The sequence below is a fragment of the Eumetopias jubatus genome, unplaced genomic scaffold, assembly GCF_037043125.1.
Source record: "Eumetopias jubatus isolate StellerSeaLion01/CBP00866 unplaced genomic scaffold, mEumJub1_p1.0 scaffold_4, whole genome shotgun sequence".
In the NCBI taxonomy this organism is placed as follows: Eukaryota; Metazoa; Chordata; class Mammalia; order Carnivora; family Otariidae; genus Eumetopias; species Eumetopias jubatus.
Window position 1 is genome coordinate 172,060,246 of NW_028274810.1, and position 27,084 is coordinate 172,087,329.

At 35.0% G+C, this 27,084-nt stretch overlaps 1 protein-coding gene across 4 annotated transcripts in view; it reads right to left on the minus strand.

The window, feature by feature from the left end:
- Positions 1-27,084, minus strand: part of CSPP1 (centrosome and spindle pole associated protein 1) — a 166,693-nt gene that overhangs the window by 36,737 nt on the left and 102,872 nt on the right. For all 4 annotated transcript variants that reach the window (XM_028113319.2, XM_028113310.2, XM_028113297.2 and 1 more), the window contains 7 exons: positions 19,511-19,663; positions 16,089-16,201; positions 12,532-12,681; positions 11,777-11,923; positions 8,913-9,017; positions 6,914-6,980; positions 6,005-6,122 (listed from right to left, as the gene is read on the minus strand). In XM_028113319.2, the coding sequence (XP_027969120.1) occupies positions 6,005-6,122; positions 6,914-6,980; positions 8,913-9,017; positions 11,777-11,923; positions 12,532-12,681; positions 16,089-16,201; positions 19,511-19,663 (853 nt within the window). The remainder of the gene's footprint in view (positions 1-6,004; positions 6,123-6,913; positions 6,981-8,912; positions 9,018-11,776; positions 11,924-12,531; positions 12,682-16,088; positions 16,202-19,510; positions 19,664-27,084) is intronic.

Genomic DNA, 27,084 nt, shown 5'->3' on the forward strand with positions numbered 1-27,084 from the left:
TTTTTTAAAATTTTTTCTGGTTTTGCATCTCTTCTGATTTTAGTGTATATTTCTCTGGGGTCATTGTTTCCATTTTAGTATTTTGTTCTCTTCTTCATCTATTCTTCTCTAGACAGAATGACAAGACAAAAAAACTCACCTCAAAAAAGAGAACAAGATGCAATAATGATGGCCAGAGACCTAATCAGTATGGACATGAATAAAATGTTGGAACTAGAGTTCAGAATAATGATTATAAAGATACTAGCTGGGCTTGCAAAAAGCACAGAAGACATTAGAGAAGCTTATACTGAAGAAATAAAAGAACTAAAATCTAATCAAGTCAAAATAAAAAAGGCTATTAATGAGATGTAATAAAAAATGGAGGCTCTAACTGCTGGGATAGATGAGGCAGCAGAGAGAATTGTGAGAGAGAAGACAAAATAATGGGGTGCCTGGGTGGCTCAGATGCTTAAGCGTCTGCCCTCAGCTCAGGTCATGATCCCAGGGTCCTGGGATCGAGTCCCACATCGGGCTCTCTACTCCTTGGGAGTCTGCTTCTCCCTCTGCCTCTCTCTCTTTCTGTCTCTCATGAATAAATAAATAAAATCTTAAAAAAAAAAGACAAAATAATGGAAAATAAACAAGCTGAGAAAAAAAGAGATTAAACAGGGGCGCCTGGGTGGCTCAGTCATTAAGCCTCTGCCTTCGGCTCAGGTCATGATCCCAGGGTCCGGGGATCAAGCCCTGCATCGGGCTCTCTGCTCAGTGGGAAGCCTGCTTCTCCCTCTACCACTCCCCCATGGTCATGTCCCCTCTCTCGCTGTCTCTCTCTATGTCAAATAAATAAATAAAATCTTAAAAACAAGAGAGATAAACAACAACTGAATATCGAGGGAAGAATTCGAGAGATAAGTTATACCATAAACCAAAACAATATTAGAATAATTGGGATTCCAGAAGAGGAAAGGGAGAAGGGCAGAAGGTATATTAGAGCAAATTATAACAGAGAACATCCCTAATCTGGGAAAGGAAACAGGCATTCAAGTCCAGGACGCACAGAGAACATCCCTCAAAATCAGTTAAAAACAGGTCAACACCTCGACATATAATACTGAAACTTGCTAATCTCAGAGACAAGGAGAAATTCCTGAAAGCAGCTTGGTACAAGAGGTCCGTAACCTAAAAGGACAGAAACATTAGACTCGCAGGGGACCTATCCACAGGGACCTAGCAGGCCAGAAAGGACTGCCATGATATATTCAGGGTGCTAAATGAAAAAACTGTGCAGCCAAAAATACTTTATCCAGCAAGGCTGTCATTCAAAATTGAAGGAGAGATAAAAAGCTTCCAGGACAAACAGAAACTAAAAGAATTTGTGATCACTAAAAGAGCTCTGGAAGAAATATTAAAAGGGATCCTTTAAGTGAAGAGTGAACCCAAAAGTAACATAGGCCAGAAAGGAACAGAGACAATAAATACAGAAACAGTGACTTTACAGGTAATACAATAGCACTAAATTCATATCTTTCAATAGTTACCCTGAATGTAAATGGGCTAAATGCCCCAATCAAAACACACAGGCTATCAGACTAGATAAAAAAGCAAGACCCATCCATATACTGTCTGCAAGAGACCATTTTAGACCCAAAGACACCTTCAGATTGAAAGCGAGGGGGTGGAAAACCATTTATCATGCTAATGGACATCAAAAGAGAGCTAGAGTAGCAATCCTTCTATCACACAAATTACATTTTAAACCAAGACTGCAATAAGAGATGAGGAAGGACACCATAACATACTTAAAGGGTCTATCCAACAAGAAGATCTAACAACTGTAAATATTTATACCCCTAACATGGGAGCAGCCAAATATATAAGCACATAACAAAATTAAAGAAACACATCGATAATAGTACAATAGTAGGGGACTTTAACACCTCAGGCACTGAAATGGACAGATCATCTAAGAAGATAAACAAGGAAACAAGGGCTTTGAATGACACACTGAACCACATGGACTTCACAGATATATTCAGAGCATTCCATCCTAAAATAAGGGAATACACATTCTTCTGGAGTCCACATGGAACATTCTCCAGAATAGATCACATACTGGGTCTCAAATCAGGTCTCCACCGGTACCAAAAGATTGGGATCATTCCCTGCATGTTTTTGGACCACAATGCTTTGAAACTAGAACTCAATCACAAGAGGAAAGTCGGAAAGAACTCAAATACATGGAGGCTAGAGAGCATCCTACTAAAGAATGAATGGATCAACCAGGAAATTAAAGAATTTTAAGAATTCATGGAAACCAATGAAAATGAAAACACAACTGGTCAAAATCGTTGGGATGCAGCCAAGGCAGTCCTAAGAGGGAATCATACAGCAACACAAGTCTTTCTCAAGAAACAGGAAAGGTCTCAAATACACAACCTAAACTTACACCTAAGGAGCTGGAGAAAGAACAGCAAATAAAGACTGAACCCAGCAGGAGAAGAGAATTAATGAAGATTTGAGCAGAAATCAATGAAATAGAAAACAAAAGAACAGTAGGACAGATCAACGAAAATAGGAGCTGGTTCTTTAAAAAAGAATAAGATCGATAAACACCTGGCCAGATTCATCAGAAAGAAAAGAGAAAGGACCCAAATAAATCATGAATGAAAGAGGAGAGATCATAACCAACATCAAAGCAATACAAACAGTCATAAGAACATATTATGAGCAACTATATATCAACAAATTAGGCAATCTGGAAGAAACGGATGCATTCCTAGAGATGTATAAACTACCAAAACTGAACCAGGAAGAAACAGAAAACCTGAACAGACCCATAACCAGCAAGAAAATTGAAGAAGTAATCAAAAATCTCCCAACAAACAAGAGCCCAGGGCCAGATGACTTCGCAGGGGAATTCTACCAAACATTTAAAGAAGAATTAATACCTATTCTTCTGAAGCGGTTTCAAAAAATAGAAATGGAAGGAAAACTTCCAAACTCATTTTATGAGGCCAGCATTACCTTGATCCCAAAACTAGACAAAGAACCCACCAAAAAGGAGAATTACAGACCAATATCTCTGATGAACATGGATGCCAAAATTCTCACCAAGATACTAGCCAGTAGGATCCAAAGGTACATTAAAAAGATCCTAGCCAACAGGATCCAACGATACATTAAAAGGATTATTCACCCTGACCAAGTGGGATTTACTCCTGAGGTAGTATTTTCCTATCTCCTAGTGTGGTTACAACTGCACATCAATCATTGTGACACACTACTTTATTAAAAGAAAGGACAAGAACCATATAAACCTCCCAATGAATGCAGAAAAAGCATCTGACAAAGTACAGCATCTTTCCTTGATTAAAACTCTTCACAGGGTAGGGACAGAGGGAACACACCTCAATATCATAAAAGCCATATACGAAAAGCCCACAGCAAATGTTCTCAATGGGGAAAAACTGAGAGCTTTTCCCCTAAGGTCGGGAACACGGCAGGGATGCCCACTCTCACCACTGTTGTTCAACATAGTACTAGAAGTCCTAGCCTCAGCAATCAGACAACAAAAAGAAATAAAAGGCATCCGAATCGGCAGAGAAGTAGTCAAACTCTCCACTCTTTGCAGGCGGTATGATACTCTATGTGGAAAACCCAAAAGACTCCACCCCAAAATTGCTAGAACACATACAGGACTTCAGCAAAGTGGCAGGATATAAAACGAATGCACAGAAATCAGTTCCATTCCTATACACTAACAATGAGACAGAAGACAGAGAAATTAAGGAGTTGATCCCATTTACAACTGCACCAAAACCCCTAAGATACCTAGGAATAAAACTAACCCAAGAGGCAAACGATCTGTACTCAAAAAACTATAGAACACTCATGAAAGAAACAGAGGCAGACACAAAGAAATGGAAAAACGTTCCATGCTCATAGGTTGGAAGAACAAATGTTGTTAAAATGGTTATGCTACCTCGAGCAATCTATACTTTCAATGCAATTCCTACCAAAATACCATCAACTTTTTTTCACAGAGCTGGAACAAATAATCCTAAAATTTGTATGGAACCAGAAAAGACCCCAAATAGCCAAAGAAATGTTGGAAAAGAAAACCAAAGCTGGTGGCATCACAATCCTGGACCTCAAGCTCTATTACAAAGCTGTCATCAAGACAGTATGGTACTGGCACAAACACAGACACTAGATCAGTGGAACAGAATAGAGAACCCAGAAATGGACCCTCAACTCTATGGTCACCTAATCTTGGATGAAGCAGGAAAGAATATCCAATGGAAAAAAGACATTTTCTTCAACAAATGGTGTTGGGGAAATTGGACAGCCACATGCAGAAGACTGAAACTGGACCATTTCCTTACACAATACACAAAAGAATAGATTCAAAATGGATGAAAGACCTAAATGTGAGACAGGAACCCATCAAAATCCTAAAGAACACAGGCAGCAACTTCTGTGACCTCGGCTGCGGCAACATCTTGCTAGACACATCTCCAAAGGCAAGGGAGAGAAAGGCAAAAATTAACTATTGGGACTTCATCAAGATAAAAAGCTTTTGCACAACAAAGGAAATAGTTGACAAAAACCAAAAGACAACCAACAGAATGGAAGAAGATATTTGCAAATGATATATCAGATAATGGGCTAACATCCAAAATCGATAAAGAACTTATTAAACTCAATACCCAAAGAACAAATAATCCCATCAAGAAATGGACAGAAGACATGAACAGACATTTATCCAAAGAAGACATCCAAATGGCCAACAGAAACATGAAAAAATGCTCCACATCACTCAGCATCAGGAAAATACAAATCAAAACCACAATGAGGTACCACATCATAGTAGTTAGAATGGCTAAAATTAACAAGTCAGGAAGTGACTGATATTGGTAAGGATGCGGAGAAAGGGGTACACTGTTGGTGGGAATGCAAGCTGGTGCAGCCAGCTCTGGAAAACAGTATGGAGGTTCCTCAAGAAGTTAAAAATAGAGCTACCCTGTGAGCCAGCAACTGCACTACTAGGGATTTACCCCAAAGAACAAATTTAGTGATCCAAAGGGCACCTGCACTTCAATGTTCATAGCAGCAATGTCCACAATAGTCAAACTATGCAAAGAGCCCCGATGTCCAGTGAGAGATGAATGGATAAAGAAGATGCTATATATACACACAACGGAATACTACTCAACCATCAAAAAAAATGAAATCTTGCCATTTGCAATGACATGGATGGAAGTGGAGGGTAATATGCTAAGCAAAATAATCAGAGAAAGACAATTATCATAAGATCTGTCATATGTGGAATTTAAGAAACAAAACAGAAGATCATAGAGGAAGAGAGGAAAAAATGAGACAAAATCAGAGAGGAAGAGAAATCATAAGAGACTCGAAATCATAGGAAACAAACTGAGCATTGCTGGAGGGGCAGGAGGTGGAGGGATAGGGTAACTGGGTGATGGCCAGTAAGCAGGGCACATGATGTAATGAGCACTGGGTATTATTTAAGACTGATGAATCACTGACCTCTACTTCTGAAACTAGTAATACATTATATGTTAATTAATTGAATTTAAATGAAAAAAATAAAGTAAAAGCATACTGGTTAAAGAAAAAGCTACTTTGCCAAAAAAGAAAAGAATGAAGTTTAGAAAAAGAAAACCTACCACATACTTTAAACACAAAGAGACTTAATAAATCATATACTATTTTGGATTAGTTGCACTGCGTCCCTCCACTAGGATATAATTATTTTGCTATATTTCTTTTGGGGGAAAAGGCTATTTCAGTATTACAATTTCACCAACAATCTCTTAAAAACTTTTCTCAAGCATACTACTTATCTATTCTAATAAATGTGATTTTACAACAAAGACTGATTAATCCTGGTCCAAAACTGTAGAATTACTGGATCGGTTCTGATTAATGTATAATTCCTTTTCCTGAACACAAGAACAACAAAACACAAGAACAAACAAAAACGCAAGGTGAAACTTGCCTTATATGAATTTCATCATCACTGTCCATGTGTAACAACCGCCCTTGTAGACGCCGTTCTTCACTACGAAGCTGTTTTCTCATTTCTGATAACTCCATAATTACATTTTTTTTCTCCTCTGCAAATTCAAAGTAAAAAATAAGACAGGTATAAGAACAGAAGATTAAACATTAAAACATAACCAGACTTATCACAAAACTAAAATGCTCAGAGAAACATTTTTATGAAGGTTGTTAATGTTTTATAAATACAGATATTTATGAATACCAGTAAGATACACATACACATTTCTGAAAATACAGGACTTGCCAGACTTAAGAAATATTCTTGGGGTAGGGAGAGTGCAACTATAAAGAGGCAGCACAAGAGAGTTCCTTTGTGGTGATGCCACACTTCTTCTTTTTTTTTAAAGATTTTATTTATTTGAAAGAAAGAGAGAGATAACATGAGCAGAGGGGAGGGGCAGAGGGAGAGGGAGAAGCAGACTCCCACTGAGCAGGAAGCCTGATGTGGGGCTTGATCCCAGGACCCCGGGATCATGACCTGAGCCAAAGGCAGACTCTTAACTGACTGAGCCACCAGGCGCCCCTGATGCCACAGTTCTATACTTTGTGCAATAGTCACACAAATTATACACAATACAAATGCACAGAACCACACACAAAACACAAACACACATCAATTACTTTGTGTTAAAACTGTGAGACCTGATGGAGGTCTGTAGAGTCTAACAATGTCAATTTCCTGGTTGTTGTTCTATATAAGATAGTACCACTGAGGGAAGCTGCAGGAAGGGTACACGGGACTTCACTACGCTCTTTTGCAACATTCTGTGAGTCTACAATTATTTCAAAATAAAAAGCTTAAAAGAGAAATATTATAGGTTACAGACTTAATAGTTAACTCTACCTTCTGCACGGAGCTGGTTTCTCCTGGCAGGTACCGGAGGAGACTCTGCCCTGGATATGGAACTTTCCTGTTTAACAATCATAACAAAGATATACTCAGTATGTCTTGCCTGCTCAGAAGCTTGAAGAGAATAATTTTTTTGAAGCAACTATATGTAAAAGAAACCAGATTTCCACTATCCTACCTATACACTCACCTCCATGTCTTTTTCCTTCCCATCACAATGGAAGTGTCCTTGCTCCACCCAACGACAACCCTGTCACCTGTTCTCTGTATCTGGTAAGTGACTCCTACCTCCTCCAATCACCCTTTTTTCTTAGCTTATGCTTAAAAATCTCTTCCTTCTTGGGGCGCCTGGGAGGCTCAGTTGGTTAAGCAACTGCCTTCGGCTCAGGTCATGATCCTGGAGTCCCAGGATCGAGTCCAGCATCGGGCACCCTGCTCAGCGGGGAGTCTGCTTCTCCCTCTGACCCTCCCCCCCGCTGTGCTCTCTCTCTCATTCTCTCTCAAATAAAACCTTAAAAAAAACTCTTCCTTCTTAAAAAAAAATTATCTCCTCCTTCATCACTATCTACTGTCCCTTCTCTACTTCCCTCCACAGCCATCCTCTCAAGAAGAATAGATGCAACACGGTGTCTACTTCCTCATGCCCATTCACGCCTCACCACACAGCTACTGCCTTTGCTTCTACACCCTATCGCTCCACAGCTCTCACCAAAGTCACCAGGGGATCCCCAAGTGACACATTCAATGGGCTTTTACACCCTTATTTTAATTGGCCAGTAGCAACTGATATTGCCATTCTCTATCACTTTCTCTGTCTCTATTTCCTTTCTCTGCCTCTTAAATATTTAATTCCCTGGTGTTCCATCCTCAGCCCTCTTTACTTCCCCCAAACCCATCCCAAACAACTGTACTAATCTGACAAGGAACAGTGTTAATGGCTTCCAAACAAGTCCAGAGCTCCTTCCTTAGCCACAACCCATATTTTCAACTACCCACTCTATATAAATCTCACAAGAAACTTGAAGGTTTTCACTGATGCCTACCCCCAACACACAGTGAATGCCATTATTTGTGTCTCTTAAGTATGTCTTAAATTTGTCATCCATTCTCAGTTCTTAATGTCACTGCCTTTAAGTCCTGAAAGTCTCACAACTGGACTTGTGCAAAACCACTGTAACTTCTATGTTTATGGTCTTACCCGACCTCTAAAATACATCTCCACACCAGTGCCTGAGAGAACGTTATGTAAGACAAATATGGCCATTCTCCAACTTATGACGTGTCATTCTCCTACTTAAAGTATTACAAAGCATACCATTCATTATCTATCACAGACCAACTAAATCAGAATCTCAGAGAGCGGGATTAGGATAATGTTCTAACATTTGCTTTGTCTATTCTGGTAATTAGTCCATTTGGTATCCACTCATCTACGGGAATCAAGTCAAACTCCATACAACATCCTACTTATGTCTTGACCTCTACCTCTGCTGCCACCCTGGTCAGGCATTCTGAGGCCAGAGCAAACCATGGGGTATTCTTCTCCGTGTGTGCCACTTCCTTCCATGATTTGGCACATCTCCTCCTCCTCTTTATGGCAAATTCCTACTCATTCTTCAAGAGTCAACTCAAGGATCAACCCTTCTGGAACATTTTCCCAGCTCTGTTTTTTTGATCATAGCTGAGTCTAAAGTATAAGGGACTTCAATGGCATAATTACAGCTAGCCAGATAATATATTATCAAAGAAAAGGCCTTCTTGAGAGGGCTGGACAAGAACCATTTGCTAAATTATAATCTGTCAAAAGAATTTAAACTTTATGGCACCAACTATTACCAGTTACAACTGATGCAACAAATAAATGCAACCATTGTATTCCAGATTTGAAAAAATGTAACATAGGTAAATATGATGAATTAAAAAAATGTCACTCAATTCCCCTCATCTAAAATAATTTAGCTAAGATTAACAAATCAAAAGAAAAAGTATATACCTGAATAAAGGAACTTATAATGCTGTCAACTGAAGGAGGTCTTTGAAGTCTGTTTGCAATTTTGTTCTGAAGAGCAGGAACAACAGGAGAAGGCTGTCTCAAGCGCTGGGGGGGAAGAAAGTATACATATATATGTATGTATATATATACACATACAAACACACACATACGTATATAAACATATATAGACATACACCAACATATGTATGTACAAACACGTACATACATATATGTATGTCTACATATATATGTGCCTGTGTGCACAGACACCCCTAATAGTTACAACACCACTTAGGAAGTTCAGAAAGCTATTGCTTTTATTTAATAAAATACTTTTTACCAAAAAAAAGTGAGAAATTCAATTATGTAAGATCAAAAACATCAGTTAGGATAAACATAAATTGATTTAGATATTGTTATTAAAACCAAAGCACTCTCAGATTAGAACAAAAAAATCCAACAAACTTAAGTAAAGCAATAACATACCAAATATTAGGAAAACAACAAAAACAAAAAACAGAACTAAGGTAAACACTTGTTTTAATAATAAAAAGAAACAGGACAACACAAAAAAACAGAAACTCTTTTCTGGGAAATAATATAAATCAACCTCTAAAACCTAGATCCCTTGTCACCAAGAGCATCACCATGAGGGAATGTTCCAGATCACAACAGCATTCTATGTCTCCATAAGAGATAAAAGAGGGTTTCAGTTTCCAGTGTAATAAAGTTAATAGTTCCCAATTTCATATTAAAATCAAAATGCAAAAAACAAATTCCCAACAAAATGCAGTAATAATTATCTGGTTAAAAAAAAAAAAAAAACCCAGAACAGAGTATATGTATGGATGTTAAATTGTTCATTTTGCATGGTACAAAACCAAATATACTTTCACTGGTGACTCTGACAAAATCAGAAATATATGAGAAAATCTTTTCTTTTAAAACCACTAGATGACCACAAGCAGAATTATAACAATATAAACCTTCTAAAGGAACACAGAGGATGAAGCAAACAAAGCATACTCCACAGAGTAAGAAAACAAATAACTATCAAGGAAGCATAAATAAAAAAAAAAGCCAGAAATTCAATTAATATGATCAAATATATTGGGTCTGATAAAAATAGATGGATTTAGGTATCACTGTTCAAAAGACTATAATTCTCTGATTAGGGTAAAAAACTGAATTTAAAAAAAAAACATAAAACCAAATTCAACAAACCAAATATACAAGCTAAATAAAAAATAAATGACACAAAAGTAAAAACTAAGAAAATGGACAAAAACATTGTTTTTGTATTTTGTATTTATGTATGCCATCAGGCATACATAAATAAAAGAAAAATTATAGCTAGCAATGATAACTGCATCACTGAGAGCAAAATACGTTAAATGGAACAAAGCTGGTTTAAAACTATGGTACTTCACAACTGAACTAGAGCAGTCATAAAACTGTATATTCCTAAGAAAAGCATTTTCTGTTAAACATAATTAGAAATTGGCAGAAATAAATGTTCTTTCATTTTTAAATAATTTTACAAGAAAATATTCTCTGTGTTTTCCACTCAATTTTCCTACAAGTCTAATATGGCTCTAAAAAATAAATGCTATTAATTTAAAAAATGAATGACATTTGAATAATATTTTAAAAGGCAGAACAAATATATATCCAACTTTAAAAATGAAGGGTATTGCCTAACATTACTAGAACACTGAAAATAAATAAAGCAAACAAAAAACATAGGTGTTACTTATAAATTCTCTTTTAAATAATGTTTCAGCAGATTCTAACTGCAAACACTTATTTCTATCACCATAAAATCCTGGGGTGAGAAATCAAATAGTGTATCTGAACCCATCAAAAATGGCTCATGCTGTCTATAGCAGGTTACCCACTGAAAAGTGTACCAAACCACATCATAAATACACTAGAAGAGCCCACTTGTTAAAAGTAGTATTTCTGTGAATGCTGCTTAGAAGAAATAATGTCTGTATAAATCTAAATTTCTGAAAACCATTTTCTTAAGTTGAATTGGGCCAAAACTATAGCACATACAGAGTTTTTCAAGATGTGTAGGCCAACTACATCTGAACTCCTAAGAATGCTTGTAAAATGCAGATTCCTGGACCACCCTCAAGCTTATTAAAATCAGACACTTTGTGGATAAGACCTGAAGATGCATTTTTAACAAATCCCCAGTGATACTTACACATATAAAATTTTAAATATAGCTTTGAAATATGAGCAAGGGTGTAAACTGGAGCTTCACAGGGGCCAAGTGGCTTCCTAGAGAGAAAACCTCTTTGATCCACCACACACCTAACAGTGAATATCAATCAGTCTCAGCTATGGACTTCAAACCAGTCCATTATGAGGCACCAATTTCTTTTTTAATTTCCAATCCATCAAGGATAGAAGTGTAAAACAGTAAAAATGAATTACTAAATACATGAAAATTTTTAAAAAGACATTACACAATTTAAGTCCAACTTTTTTATCAGATCCAACACACACAGAATTACTTTGACAAATTGCTACAAAAGTTTCCAGACACTTAGTTTCCATTTTTGTACTTACTCTTAGCATGAATAGCTGGCCAGGTGCTACTCCAGAGACCACGGGAACAAGATTAAGAATGACTAAGGTAAGTAAAGCCCTTACATTCACTGGGGGGGAAAGAGCAGCAAGCAGGATGACATGCATGCTCTGTATAGGAAGCCCAGTGCACTGCACCCAGATGAAGTAGCAAGATGGAAGGGAGAAACAAAAGCCTCCCCTCCCCTCTCTCTCTTTTGCTCTCAAGGCCACAATGAAAGGGGTTTAAACTATGGGTTTAACTGACATTTCTGTCTGAAACGTACCTTTGTTTCTTCCCCGATTATATTTTCTCTTGCATAGTAGTGCTGAAGCTGCAGATTATGTTTTTCTTCCTCTTCTTTCTTCTTTCTTTCCGCCTCTTTTCGTCTTTCTTCAGCTAACCGAATAAGCTCTTCATTTTTTAGCCTTTGCTTTAAAATAAAGAGAAAAATACACACTCCATACATACATTCTATAGTCCATTCAAATATCTGCTGTCTTATTTGTCTGAAATAAAGAGATAAAATTGAAGATATAGATGATACAGTGTTAACAAAAAGAAGCTATTTAACAATAAAGTATTAGGCATTTTGTTTTTTTGTTTTTTTTTTTAAGATTTTATTTGTTTATTTGAGAGAGAGAGAATGAGAGACAGAGAGCACGAGAGGGAAGAGAGTCAGAGGGAGAAGCAGACTCCCTGCTGAGCAGGGAGCCCAATGCGGGACTCGATCCCGGGACTCCAGGATCATGACCTGAGCCGAAGGCAGTCGCTTAACCAACTGAGCCACCCAGGCGCCCCAAGTATTAGGCATTTTGTATAACATCCCAGTAAGCCTAAGCTAATTTTTGGCTTAAAAAAGTCATCATTAATCTTTTTTAACTTAGTCTTTCACTTTAATAAAATAGTATCCAATAAATGGATATTGATCTGATATTTTCTAAATGTACTCTAGGACTGTTCTCTGTAATACCTTTCCAAGTCAAAATAAAGATTTCACTTTCAGGGTAAGTAGAAAAAGAAAGTAGGAAAAAAATGCACCTCCTCCTCTTTCTCCCTTTTCTTTTCCTGTTCCTCTTCATACTCTTGCTGAATTCGTGCTCTCTGTTCTGCAAGCCGTTTTTCTTCTTTTTCTTCTGCAATTCTTAGTCTCTCTCGCTCTGCTTCCTCTCTTTGTTTCTTTTCCTCAATCTAAAGAATTAAACCTAGTTATTACTCTGGAAAACTAATGAAAGTTAGAATACCATGTAATATTTTCTAGTATCCTATGAATTCAACATTCATACCCTCTTTTTAAGTTCCTAAATTTTTCAGTTTCCTATATTTTATTAAGGAGGCTACATGATGTAATGTTGAGATATGAGTAAAATTCCAGCTCCATCAAATACTTACTCACTGAGTGACCTTAAGAAGACATTCTTATTCAGTTTTGTCATCTGGTAAAAAGAGCTATTAATGTCTACATCTCCAAGGAGTACTTACAGAACTGAAGTGAAACAATGTATGTTAAAAAAAATAAAAATTCCTGTTTACACACATACGCAGTAAATAACTCATGATTATATTATTTTATAATGATCATTACTATTATGTCTCAAAATTCCTTGGCTTGATTAGTATCCTGAAACAACAATGTAGTATTTTAGCATTTAATCATTCCTTATGCAAGAAACCCTTCCCCAGAATGCCCTTTCTTCTTTCCTATCTACTGGTAAGTGGTAAGGTAAACAAGGATTTTAGCCACAAGGGTTCATAATTAAGTTTCATCTTGAATGCCACGTGGAGCCGACAGTGCTGACAACTCCGGAGAAATATTCTAAGGCAAGGTCTGAGATGTGAAAGGAAGAGGACCTTGAGGTATAGTCTACATCCTCCATGAATGAGGTAAGGTAGAATGGCAGCAAAGGTATCGGGAATTCATGATGCTGGTTTTAAGGTTATCAATAGATTTCAGTTACTTTTAAATATGAAGTGGTTATGGATATTCATATTATTTTCATTGTTCTTGTCTACATATCCTCTAGCTTCAAGGCTGTTATATCTAGCGTTATCAATCTTTTCAACTGTAAGAACTTTACTCTTCCTACATGTCCCATGACTTTACATGCTAGGGCTTCTTCCAAAACTTTTTTCAAACAACACTATTAAATAAGCACAATCCTAATATTTAGTACTAATAAGGTACCCATAATCACTTCTTCAAGTACAATACACCTAGACAAAAGGGCAATTATGATCTATACAACAAAACCTCACATTTAACACTTATTCCCCCTTCTTCCTATTCCACACACACACACACACACACACAATTTACAATCACAAAGTCACTTCTCCATTAAGGGTCACAATCATAAATGGATCACACATCTAAGAAATCCACAGAAATGCCATTCCAACAAAAATGCTACACAGCAGTTCGACAGAAAGAGGAAAGCTATCATCTAGGTCAGTTGTTTTCAAACTGTATAATACAAAGGTGCTTCAAGGGTCCTGCAAATATTTTATCAAAATTTACCTTACAGCTGAAAAGATTAAATTATTTCTAAAGCTGTAATTAAAAATTATATGTAAACACTCATTTGCATTACTTATCAGATTTTAACCACATGAAGACTTCTGCATTAACTTTAACAGTATAACTTTTTTATGCATACATGGAGCTAAGCCTTATTTTGCCATCTTGGTACACAGATCTGAACATTTTATAACATTTCTTTTGACATTTAAGTTTGGGGATACTTCTTGTCTGACACTTTAGTGTTGGTAGTAATAATAAATACCATTTAGATATTTTAAATTTTCTTAGAGTTTTGTGCTAGATTTTGCTTGAGAGGGAAAGAGTTTTAAGGGGCTGCTTAAAGAAAAATATGTAAGCCACCATTCGAGAGCAATCCATTCACCTAAACTTACTCTAAAACTGATATAGTCAAACTTCCCCTATTACTACTTTTTTCCAGAGGGAAAGACTCTTAGAACCCTCTAGAAATATAAGTGTGTATTGTGTATTGTACTTAAAGTCAGGAGACCTGGGTTCAATATGCTGGCTCTGCCACCGTGGGTAAGCGTCTTAGCCTGGGTTTTAGTTGCATGTCATAAAACAGAAATAGTAATACCTTCCTCGGCAAGTTTGAAGATTAATGAGATACTATATGCAAAAGTACCTTCAAAATAATAAAAGGCTATATAATTTCAAGACTGTTTTCCCCCCTGAATTCTACCCTAAACCATGCTAACACTTGTTAAGTATAATAGGAGTTACATAATTTTGACTTGCTGTCATTATGGGCAGTATACCACAGGGCATTTCAAGTTCAGTAGGTGACTCTGTGACCCTCAATCAGCTGCTACATGAGTGGCCAGTACCGTAAGGACTTCTGATGCCACTCTCTTACATTCATTATCTCTATTCATTCTGTCGATCCTTACAAAGGTCTTTCCATTTCCATCCATTTCCATTGTTGCCCGTCTAGTAAAATACCCTTGCTTCCAATCTTTTAAATCCTCGAAAAATACATCTTAAAGACTAATGCCAGATCAGTCACCCTCAAGAGCATATCCATTACATCACTGCCTTATTGAAGAGTCCACAATAATTAGGATTAGAAAGAGGACATATTTGAGTAGAACATTTTTAAGAAGAATTTAAGAGTTTGGGATTAGACTGGATAGCTTTAGGTGTCAGACTAAGGAATTTGAGTATTTTCTGTAGGAAAGAAAAGCTACTACCAGTTTTTGAGTAGCGAAGCATAACATGAGAAGTCATATCAAAGGAAGACCACCCAGACCACAGGGTTAATCTGATAATGGGATATTAAGGGTGGGTGGGAAAGGGGTGTGGCGGTGAGAAAAGAAGAAATTGTGAGTCCTTCTCTTTCACCTCAGGCTCCACCCCTAGTATTCAGCACAGGAGTAGACACAGTATGGGTATTCAATAATTGTTTGCTTAATAAACGCTGGATACTCACTCAAGTGTCTTACTTTGAGCATTTCCACTATTTTTAAATGCTATTTGCTTACATGCATAAATGAGGCAAATAATTGCAAAATGTGATTACATCTGATTTTTAATAATTTATAAACTATACTGAGTCAAGAATATATCATTTGGAAAAAAACTATTGATTTTCTACTAACACATAAGCATCTAGAAATATTCATTCTATGTCTAAAAAGCAAATATTTTATTAAATCATTCAGTTTTAGAAATGTCAGCATTCTTTAACAATGATTTAATAAAGTTTAGAAAAGAGATGGACATTGGGGAGAGTATGTGCTATGGTGAGTGGGGCTGTGAATTCTGTAAGACTGATGAATCACAGACCTGTACCCCTGAAACAAATAATACAGTATATGTTAATAATAAAAAAGAAAAAAGAGTAAGACAACTGGCATGCCTAACATGTCTCCATATTCCTTTCTCAGATATAAATGAAAAATCATTTTAGTACTACCTATATCTGATGTAAATTAGTTATCTTAAATAACTGTGGAGGTATTTTAGAATTTATTCTTTATCCTGTGAGTAAAATCTTTTCAAGTTTAGTTTATTACAATTCTAACAAAACTTTGAAACTATGATAAAATAAGCACTTCACCTGAAAACGAAGAAAATTCTTGTATAATTCTTGCTGTTTAATCTGAAGTTCAGTTGGAGGCTCACAAAATATATTTCCCCGAGCAAAAGGAGAGCTCTGTGGTTGCATATAACCTTGAAAGAGAAATTTTGCAAAAACATACCATTACTCGATGGTTAGAAAATATAAAGGTTAAAGAATAAAGTTTGCTACTAAATAAAAATAAATTTAAAAATAAAGTTTGCTACTAAATAAACGTGCTAACTACGGAAGACCAGAGGTCAAAAATCAGAAGAGGAAGGCTGAGATTAGAATCTGAAGACCAGATGAAAAGTAACGAGTAAAGAAAAATGATGAAACAAAAATATATAGTTGAAAAATTTATATCTATATCTAAAAGACACCAAGGAAACAAAAGGTAGGAGCCTAAACAACTTTCACTGCAGCACAGACTTTAAAGTAAAATTTATATAAAGAAAAAAAGTACATTTAAGTTCTTATGTAAATACCCTTTTCTTTTTTTTTTTTTTTAAGATTTTATTTATTTATTTGACAGAGACAGACAGCAAGAGAGGGAACACAAGCAGGGGGAGTGGGAGAGGGAAAGCAGGCTACCCACTGAGCAGGGAGCCCGATGCGGGGCTCGATCCCAGGACTCTGGGATCACGACCTGAGCTGAAGGCAGAGGCTTAACAACTGAGCCACCCAGGTGCCCCTGTAAATACCCTTTTCTTAAGAATATGCTTAATTATATATTAAAATCTAGTATGTATACATATATTAAAAAATTTGTTTTAGAAAATCAGTAATTCCAAAAGTCTTTCCATCTATGGTTCACAATAGATTAGAAAGCCAGCTCTGAAAACACTTTTTACAAATTAGAATGATTCTTTATCACTGCAATAATTTTTATTTAAAAATTCTATTAAAGTAACAGGATATAAACATGAAGAATAAAAATATGCTATATGTTCCTATAAATAGAATTATACATTCTGGGGAAGGATTAAATGATTTCATAAAGGCAACCTGAAAAATAATTATACCCCAGGAGTCTCTCCTTAAATGCAGGAAAAATATGTTTAAATTTAAGCCTCATATAACTTTTTATATTATTTTTTAGTTACTGACTCAGTCTTTATACCATCAATCTAAAGCATATCTTTCTCTCACTCATGCCTTGCAGTTTCGCTGCCACTTAGGCCTATTTTGCCTTGTGTTTAAGTATTAATGCTTATTTGAATAGATCAGCAGAAAATCAAATGTTATAGTGAAAAAGCAGATAAGCAAAACAAAATTAAGTTTTTAAAAATAAGATCTTTAAAAAATAAATTACAAAAATAAAATCATGGAGAAACACATGCTCTAACCTATGGAAATATATCTAGGTATCATAATAAGCTAAACACTAAGTTTAAGTCAAATTAGTATGGACTTCATAAATATGGTGCTTCATTCTAGAACCAGAAAGTAAAAGAAAAACAATGAACTTTAGGAAAGGCCTCAAACAGGTCTAATGAAGAGAAAACATGAAAGGATAATGAACTTTTAAGCACACATTGTAACATTCAATTTTCAGATATATTCAAGTTCCCTAAGGCCTTTAAAATATCAAATGCCACATATGTATGTGTATGTGTAAACACACATATACATATATAAACATACACTCACACACATAAATGCTAGCACAGCAACAAATTAGGTGACTGGATGGTTTCTTGCATTCAGAAAGTCTATCTTAGGTTGATTCTTAGGGAACTTCAATACACAAAAAAAGGGGACATTTTAGCACTTCATGAGTTTGTATGACTTCTTAAACGAAAGCACCTGCCCACAATAACAGCACTAAAACCCTGGGAGTGTAGAGAAAGACAACAGGCAGTAAATTCTGCTGTACATGTTCAATCATCAAGTTTGTGTGTTTTCCTTGGAAAGGGTCATAGAAACCTGATTTTTTTTCCAGTGTTTTTGCTTGATAAGCAGAGCTAGATGCTTAAATCCTTATTAATATGATAAAGTTCTGGGTGAAGACAGAACTACAAACAATACCAGGTGTGGAAGAAAAAGATAGAGAAGGAGTATGTAGAACTGGGATCTCAATACAGACTACTAGAAATAAATGAAGAGAAAAATAATGATGTATCAAAAAGAAGTCAAAATTCCCTTCAATAAAATGAAAGGTGTTTTTACTGCACAATGAACTATTACAAAGAGTGGAAGCCAAATTAATAATTATATACAATAAAAAAAATTCAATTGTAGTGCTTCAAAAATGAAGACTGGATCCACTAGGTAAAAATCTATTGTAGATCAAAGTAAGAAAGCACTTCCTCGTAATTAGAGATCCAACAGTGGTACAGGCTGTCCACGGAAATGACAAGTAGCACATCTCCTAAAATGTTCAAAAAGGGCATAGGGATTAGCGCTACCATCAAAGGCATGAAAGATGAAAGGTTGGTGATTCTAATCACAGCTCCCTATTTAATCTGCCTGTTTGGCCAGGCAGTCATATGGGTTAAAAATTTAAAAATCAATTTTGAAGACTATATGATCAGTCAGGGATATTTTGGGAGGACTTTCTAATATAAGTTCTTTAGTAGTCTAAAATCAAAACTTTAGTGGAAGTACAAAAGCAGAATTTGTAGTAAATAAATGGTTACTTCTACAGGCATCAAAATATAGTGCAAAGTGATAGATATGTCCTTTAAACTTCCTTTGATTTTAAAATATGTAACATATTTTCATATACACTTGATAAAGAAGATGACAACTTTCCCTGCCAAGTCATAAAGAAAGCTACTGAATAATTTTCTATGTATAGAACCTTTAATTAAAGGATGTTGTTTGATAGCAAATCAAAGATATTGCTTAAGAAAGGGACATCAAATTAAACTTTTAAAAAAATTAAACTTCATTTCTTTGTCCTTTGTGGTTTTACAAGACAGGGCAAATGATTACAAAATAAGCAAAAAATAAAATTAACAATTAAAATAAAAATAAAGTATAACAAATAAAAATAAGCAATTTCTTTGTACAATATATCATATCACATCTGATGCATTTTCACTAGTTCAAATAGTTACGGGTATAAGCAGCAAGAGACTATTTGTCTGTATATGTGTAAAGAGACTATGTGATTTTAAGTCCTCCCACCAGCAAAATAAAAATTTTAGCAGTAGCTAAAGCATACATAAGTTATAAAGCTGAGAAGAAACACATAGTGTTAAAAAGCAAAGTATATTTCCCTATTCGCTTTTTTTCAAAATACTTAAGAAAAGGTATTGTAAATAACATGAATAACGTGTTATGCTTTCTGACTCAGTGTAACCAAGTTCTCAAAATCACAATATGACCTTTGTCAGGCAAGAGAAGAGAAATGTTACTGAACAACTTTAGAAATGTAAACAAACAAACAAAAAAAATAGAATGTGATTAAAAACCTGAGTTTTTATTCGTAGAATCTTCTAGGTTCTCAGCATTTGAGGTGGCTAAATTTTGGTTTAGAGATACAACAGCCCTTTTATCTTCATATGTTCTTGCATCTGGGTTATGGTAGGCATCTATATTTTGTCTGTGCATCCTATTCAAATCAGCTAAGAGGGAAAAATAAGCCATTTATTTCAACAAATACATTTTTGTAATTAGTATGTTTAATACATTTTTTAAAGTAGAGAACCAGAGAGAAAAAAATAGGACAGAGTTGGAATAATTCAATGGTATCTTGGTGCCCTGAAAATAGAAACAGAATTATTAAAACTTGTAAGATTTTCAAAAAATAACCTTATAAAATAAACTCAAAATCAGTAGAGACCTTAAGAATGTTAGATCTTTGACAACCCATAAAAATTATATTCATATCTATGTTAGTTAAGAAGTTGGAATTTTTTTAATACAGAACAAACAGCAACAATTCAAAACAAGTCATAGCGAAATTTACCCAACTTCATTAGCATTCGTAATGAGAAAAATATAATCATGTAGTGCAGAGTTTTAAAATACATCCATAAACTCTTTTGATGGTCCTCCCTTAAAAGATGGAGTTCAATTCCCCTCCCTTTAAGCATAAGCCAGAGTCAGTAACTCACTTCTTCTGAACAAAATATTGCAGGGTGATGCCATATGACTTCCAGGCTACTTCATAAAAGACATTATGGTTTCCACTTTGCTTTATCTACTAGATCACTTACTCTGAAGAAAGTCAGCTACTATATCATAAGGGCACTGATGGAGCCCCATGGAAAGGCCCACATGGCAAGAAACTGAGGCTTCTTGAGCCATGTGAGGGAGCCATATTGAAAATGGATTCTCCAGTTCCAGTCAAGCCTTCATATGACTATAACCCTGGCTGACATTTTGGATCCCAAACTCATCAAAGACCGTGAGACAGAAATAACCAGCTAACCCATTCACAAATTACTGACTCACAGAACCACAAGATAATGAATATTTGTTAAATTAACACATTACATATTGGGTAATCTGTCACACAGCAATAGATACCACATACACATCACAAAAATCTGAGCACACAGAATCAGGTCAAACAACAAGTCAATATTAAAAACAGACCTGAATGACTACAGAACTCTAAAGCTGTAACAAAATAAAAAATACTTCTTCTCCATAAAACAATTGGGATAGTAAGGGACTAGCTGAAATCACAGAGAAACTGACTGCAAAAGAACTGCTAACTGCCAAGAATTGGTAAGGAAAAATTAGCTAAGTGCTCCTGCAATCATCACCAAATCCTGGGATCTATCTGGATATGGGAGGTAAATGCAAACAGAAACATGACGATAAAGTTGAGGTCATGAACTAATAGCTGCGGTCCCTAAAAAGTCACCAAATTACACAAAAGAACTCAAATGGGAAATCAATATCTCATCATCCAAAATTCACTAGAACAGCATAAAATCTCTCTATATAAGTGAGAAGTCACTATGAATAACAATATATACAGTATTCTTCCAGTTTCTATTAGAAGAGTATGGTATATCAAGCTCACTCCTTCTAAGATGAAAACCAGAGGTCTGTTACCAAACTAATGAATGCTCAGGGAAGGCAATCTCATTTTGATAATCATTTACACAACCATAAATTAAGATATAAATATCTTATAAGTAAACAAACACTATAATAAACTTCAAAATGAATAACATGTTTTACTTTACTATTGTGATTATACACAGTCCTCTCAATTAGATAAGTCAATGTATTTATATAAAAAGAAAATTGATGTCAGCAGAGTACATAATTATTTAAGACTATCAGACTAAGCAATCAAGACAAGTCCATATTGCTATTTATTGCAAAAGACTATCAATTAACTGGTTACTCCTTGTCTATCTTTCTGTGAGGTGGTAAAATAAAAGGTTTGAAATCAGCTAAAAATCAAAATTTAAAAACGCACTTTAGTGAAGAGTATAATTTGCCAATTGCAAAGATGTCACTGAAAAACAGCCTTTATTTCAAATGTACACCATCATATCACCTAATATAAAATTGCTAGCATTACAGAATAATTCTACAAAGAACAGAATAACAAAAGAAAATATTACAGATTAATGAATGGGAAAATAATTCTACTCTCTGAACAATTTATCAGACCAGGACTAAATTATGTGATAGCTACAGGTAAACAATACTTAAATTTTTTTCACTCCTTACTTTATTATTTTTTTTATAAACCTAAATACTTTGAAATTAAAATTTATTTTTTAAAGATTGACTATTGATTTTAGAGAGAGGGAGAGCAAGCATGCACGTGCATGATCAGGGAGAGGGGGAGAGCGAGAGAGAGAAAGAGAAGCAGACTCCTGTCTGAGCGCAGAGCCCACCCTGAGGCTTGATCCCACGACCCTGATATCATGACCTGAGCCAACATCAAGAGTCAGACACTCAACTGACTACCTATCCAGGCACCTCATAAAATTAATTTTATAAGTTAGCTGTTGTTTGATGAAAGTACCAAAACATAAAGAAAATGGCTGAAAATATTTCTATAGGCCCAAGATTATCCAGCGATCATGATTGATATACAAACTCTTCTATAAATCAATTCAAAGAACTAAAGAAAATTTCCAACCCTAATTTGACTAATAATACATATTTCAAAATTAAAATATACATACTTAACTTATAAAGATCACAGTCTCTAAGACAAATAAAAATCTAACTGGCAGTCCATAAAATAAATCTCATGAATTTAAAAATATTAAAATGAAAAAAAGTATATTCTCTGAACAAAAGAGTACACTAGAAGTGAATAAAAGAAAGTTACCAAATATATGGAAATTTTAAAAACTCATGTCTAAATAATTAATGGGTCAAAGAAAAATCACAAAATTAGAAAAGTTAGTTGAATGGAAATGAAAATACCACATATCAAAATTTGTGCTACAGTTAAAGCAGTACTCAAAAGGAAATTTATAGCATTTTTAAATGCATGTATTAGAAAAGAAATCAAATCATTAAGCTTGTACATTGAGAAAACAGAAAAAGAAAATTAAGTACAAAGCAAACTACAGGAAGAAAATCGTAAAGATAAGAGGAAAAATAAATGAAACAGGAAAAGAACAACAACAGAGAAAATCAATGAAAACCAGAGCTGGTTCTATGAAAAGATCAATAAAATGAATAAGCCTCCAGCAAGATTGGCTAAGAAAAAAAGAATAAACAAATTACAAATATCAGGAATAAAAGAGAAACTATCACTGTAGATCCTATATACAGACATTAAAGAATACTGTGAATAATTTTATGCCAATAAATTGAAAAATTTAAATAAAATGGATAAATTCCTTTAATGATTCAAACCACAAAAGTTCACACAAGAAGAAATAGATAAACTGATATCTTTATGTACTAAAGAAGTTGAATTCATGGTTTAAAAACTTCCCCAAAAGAAAATTCCCAGCCCAGGTGGCTTCACTGGTAAATTCTAGCAACAAAAGAGGAAACTTTTCCCAACTCCTATCTGTGAAGCCAGCATCATCCTGATACCAAAACCGGACAACAACATTATAAGAAAAACAGACAAGGGTATGAGCCTAGATGCAAAGATCTCTAACTAAATATTAGCAAATCAAATCCTACAATAAGAAATTAAAAAAGAAAAACAATAAAATATGACTAACTAGGGTTGATACCAGGATAAAAGAGTGGCTCAACATTTAAAAAAATTAGTCAGTGTGGGGCGCCTGAGTGGCTCAGTCAGTTAAACTGACTTTGACTCAGGTCATGACCCCAGGGTCCTGGGATCGAGCCCCACATCAGGTCTCTCCCTCTCCCTCTGCCTGCTGCTCTGCCTACTTGTGCTATCTCTCTGCCAAATAAATAAATAAAATCTTTTTTTAAAAAATTAGTCAATGTAATTCACCCTATAGCGACAGAGTAAGAAAGATGAAATTATCATTTCAAAAGATGTAGAAAAGCACTTGACAAAATTCAACATATACTCATGTGAAAAGGAATAGAAGAGCAGGAATAGAAGAGAACGTCCTAGACCTGATTAAAAAAAAAAAAAAATCTACAAAAAACCTACAGTCAACATTACACTGGTGAAAAGACTGAATGCTTCCCACCTAAAATCGGACAAGACAAGGTTATCTGTTCTCATGATTTCTAATCATTGTACTGGAGTTCCAAACAAGTGCAAAACACAAGCAAATAACTAAAAGGCAATCAGATTGGAAAGGAAGAAGTAAAACTGTTTGCAGATAACATGATTGTCTAAAAAATTCCAAAGAACCTACAAAAAAAAACTAACAAAATATATTACAATATCTGAAAACTGCAAAATATTGCTAAAAGATATTAACTAAGAGTAATAAGTAGATAAATATTCCACATTCATCAATCAAAAGATTCAATATAGTTAAGATGCTGGCTGTCCCAAATTGATCTTTTTGTAAATGCAATCCCAATGAAAATCCCACATTTTTTTGTTGAGGTTGACAAAATGATAGTAAAATTTATATGAAAATGCAAGGGAAGTAGACAAAACAATCTTGAAAAAGAAGAACAAAGTTGGAGGACTCACACTTCTCAATTTCAAAACTTACTACAAAGCTACAGTAATCAAGAGAGTATGATATGGGCATAAGGATAGACATCTAGATCAATGGAACACAACATAAGAGTCCATAAATAATTTTATGGTCAACTGATTTTCAACAAGTGTATCAAGGCAATTCAACGTACAAAATGTTCTAAAATTGTGTGATTGTAGCACAACTTTGTGAATATACTAAAAACTGCTGAATTGTATATTTTATTTTCTTTAAAGATTTTATTTACTTATTTGTGAGAGAGAGAGAGAGAGAGAGAGCGCACAAGCAGGAGGAGCTACAGGCAGAGGGAAAAGCAGGCTCCCCCACCAAGCGAGGAGCCTGATGTGGGGCTCGATCCAAGGACCCTAGGATCATGACTCAAGCCAAAGGCAGATGCTCAACCAACTGAGCTACCCAGGCATCCCCGAATTATATATTTGAAAGGGATAAATTGTGTGGCATGGGAAATGAGATCTCATTAAATTAAAATTTTAATTTCTCATTTGGGACACTACACTAGATTATGGAAGATGTTAACATCATGGGAAGCTAGGTGAAGGGTACACCCTATATCTCTGCAACTCTTCCCTAAGTCTTGAATTATTTCAAAATAAGAAGTTAAAAAAAAAAACACAATGAGATATCCTATCTATTTAATAGAAAGGCTAAATACAAGGGCTGAAGAGGCAATGCAACCAGAAATCTTACGCTTTGCTGGTAAGAATGCAAAATGGCACAACCACTTTGGAAAATGTTCTAGAGGTTTCTAACAAAGTTAAATATACACTTATTACTATATGTTCCAGGAGTTCCATTTCTATGGAAAATGAAAATTTATATGCACATAAAGACCTGAAGGCGAACGTTTGTAACAGCTTTATTTATAACAGCCTTAAATTGTAAACAAGCCAAAAATCCATCAACTGGTAAAAGGATAAACAATTATGGTACCTCCACATAGTAGAATCCTATTCAGTAATAAAAAGAAGTAAACTACAGACATACACAACGTGGATAAATCATTAAAACTAAGAAAAAAAAGACACAAAGGCAATACTATTGTGTCAGAATGCAGATCAGAGGTTGGCAAGGGTATATAAGGTTGGATAAATTGGAAATGTTCTATATCTTGATTGCGGCAGTAGCTGCTAGAATCAGCTGTCAAAACTCACTGAATGATACACTTAAAAAAGGATGAATTTTGTCATATGCAAATTGTATCTCAATAATCAACATAAAAACAAACATAAGTCTAACTGGGGCAAATACAATACATAAAAGAAATACAAATACTTAATCAAATATATGTGAAGAAACGCATAATCTATTAATCAGTTAGAACTATGAGATACTTCTGCTATCTTTCAAAGTAAAGTATTTTTTAATTTTTATTGATTTTTTTGGAGTAATTTTTAAGAATTTTAACATATGATATATTCATGTAACATCACCATCCCTATAATCATCTTAAGAATATACACGTATGTAACCATTAGAGAGGGGCTTCTTTCACTTAGCAAAATTTCTTTGAAGAGTCTTTCAAGTTATTATGTGCATCAATAGTTAATTCTTTTAATTGCTCGGTAGCAATCCATGGTACGAATGTACCACAGTTTATTCATTCAACCATTGAAAGTCATTAGAACAGTTTGTTTTTTTAATAGGAACTTGAAAAAAGAACTTTAATGAATAGAGAGATGAGAAATGAAACAGATTTTGAGTGTCGTACAAATAATAAAAATGAGAGATATTTACTTTAAAAGGGTTGATGCACAAAAAAAAGGGGGCTGATGCTATTCCAGTTATATGGGTTAATATTTATTAATAACTACTTCTCCTTATAGAGACCTTCCCTAGAGAGCTAAGATAAGGATGAACATTAAATTTCCTTAACTTCTTTGTAATAAAAGATCAAAGATAAAACAGGAGTAACTAGAAAAGCCAGCAGCCCAATTAATGTTGGCCAACAGAAAGTACAGAAGTTATATGATCTCAGTCATTACACGAAGTAAAGTAGAATATAGATCTTTACTACATATTTCAAATATAACAGAAAAATTACATTCCCTCCTCTCCCTCCCTCTCTAAAATATATCAGTCACAAACAAACTGACACTCTTTAAGGGATGAGTTACCTGCTTTGAAAATACCATTTAAAAAAGAGTTACACTGTATTTGATAAAATAGTATACTTTTCTATCACATGGCATGACAGTAGAATTAAATAAGCAAAGTAAACATTACTGTTAAAAATGAAAACCACAGAAAAGTTTGCTTCTTTACTGTGAGGTCAAACAATTCTAAAACAGTATTTTATAATTCAATAACCCACCTTCATCCCACTCCTTTACGCCAACTAAACACATACAGAACAACTTAATTCTATTATGTGGACTGGAAATAATCTTAGAGGCAAGCTTGAAAGTCCTAGGAAATTATTCTATTCCAGTGTTTACCAAAGTTTCGGTCATTTAAGCACCTCCTTCCTAGTAACTACTATGTTTCTATCAATTCACAATTTAAATTCACTGCAGCAAAGACTTGACTAGATGCTTATCAATTTCATATCCTCCTCCTAGGCACTATAATTATGTCTCCTCATAATTAGGCCTGAATATTGGAGCAAAGACAAAGCAATATTCCCTCCACTTCTAGGCCAGAGTCCCCACAAAACTCTCAACTCAATCTCCCACCACTGAACCCTGTTTGGCTGCTCGAATTACAGGATTTCAAAGTGGAGGAATGACACAAGAGAAGAGCCCTGGATTCCTGAGTCACCTCTTGGAGGAGAACCACCCAAACAGCATCAGACTGTGACGTAAGTGAGAAGTAACTTTAATTGCCTTAAACCTAAGCCTCGAGCCTCTGATAATTAGGGGTTGTTCGTTTTTTGTTGTTGTTGTTGTTTTAAGATTTTATTTATTTATTTGAGAGAGAGAGAGAAAGAGCGCGAGAGCGAGCAC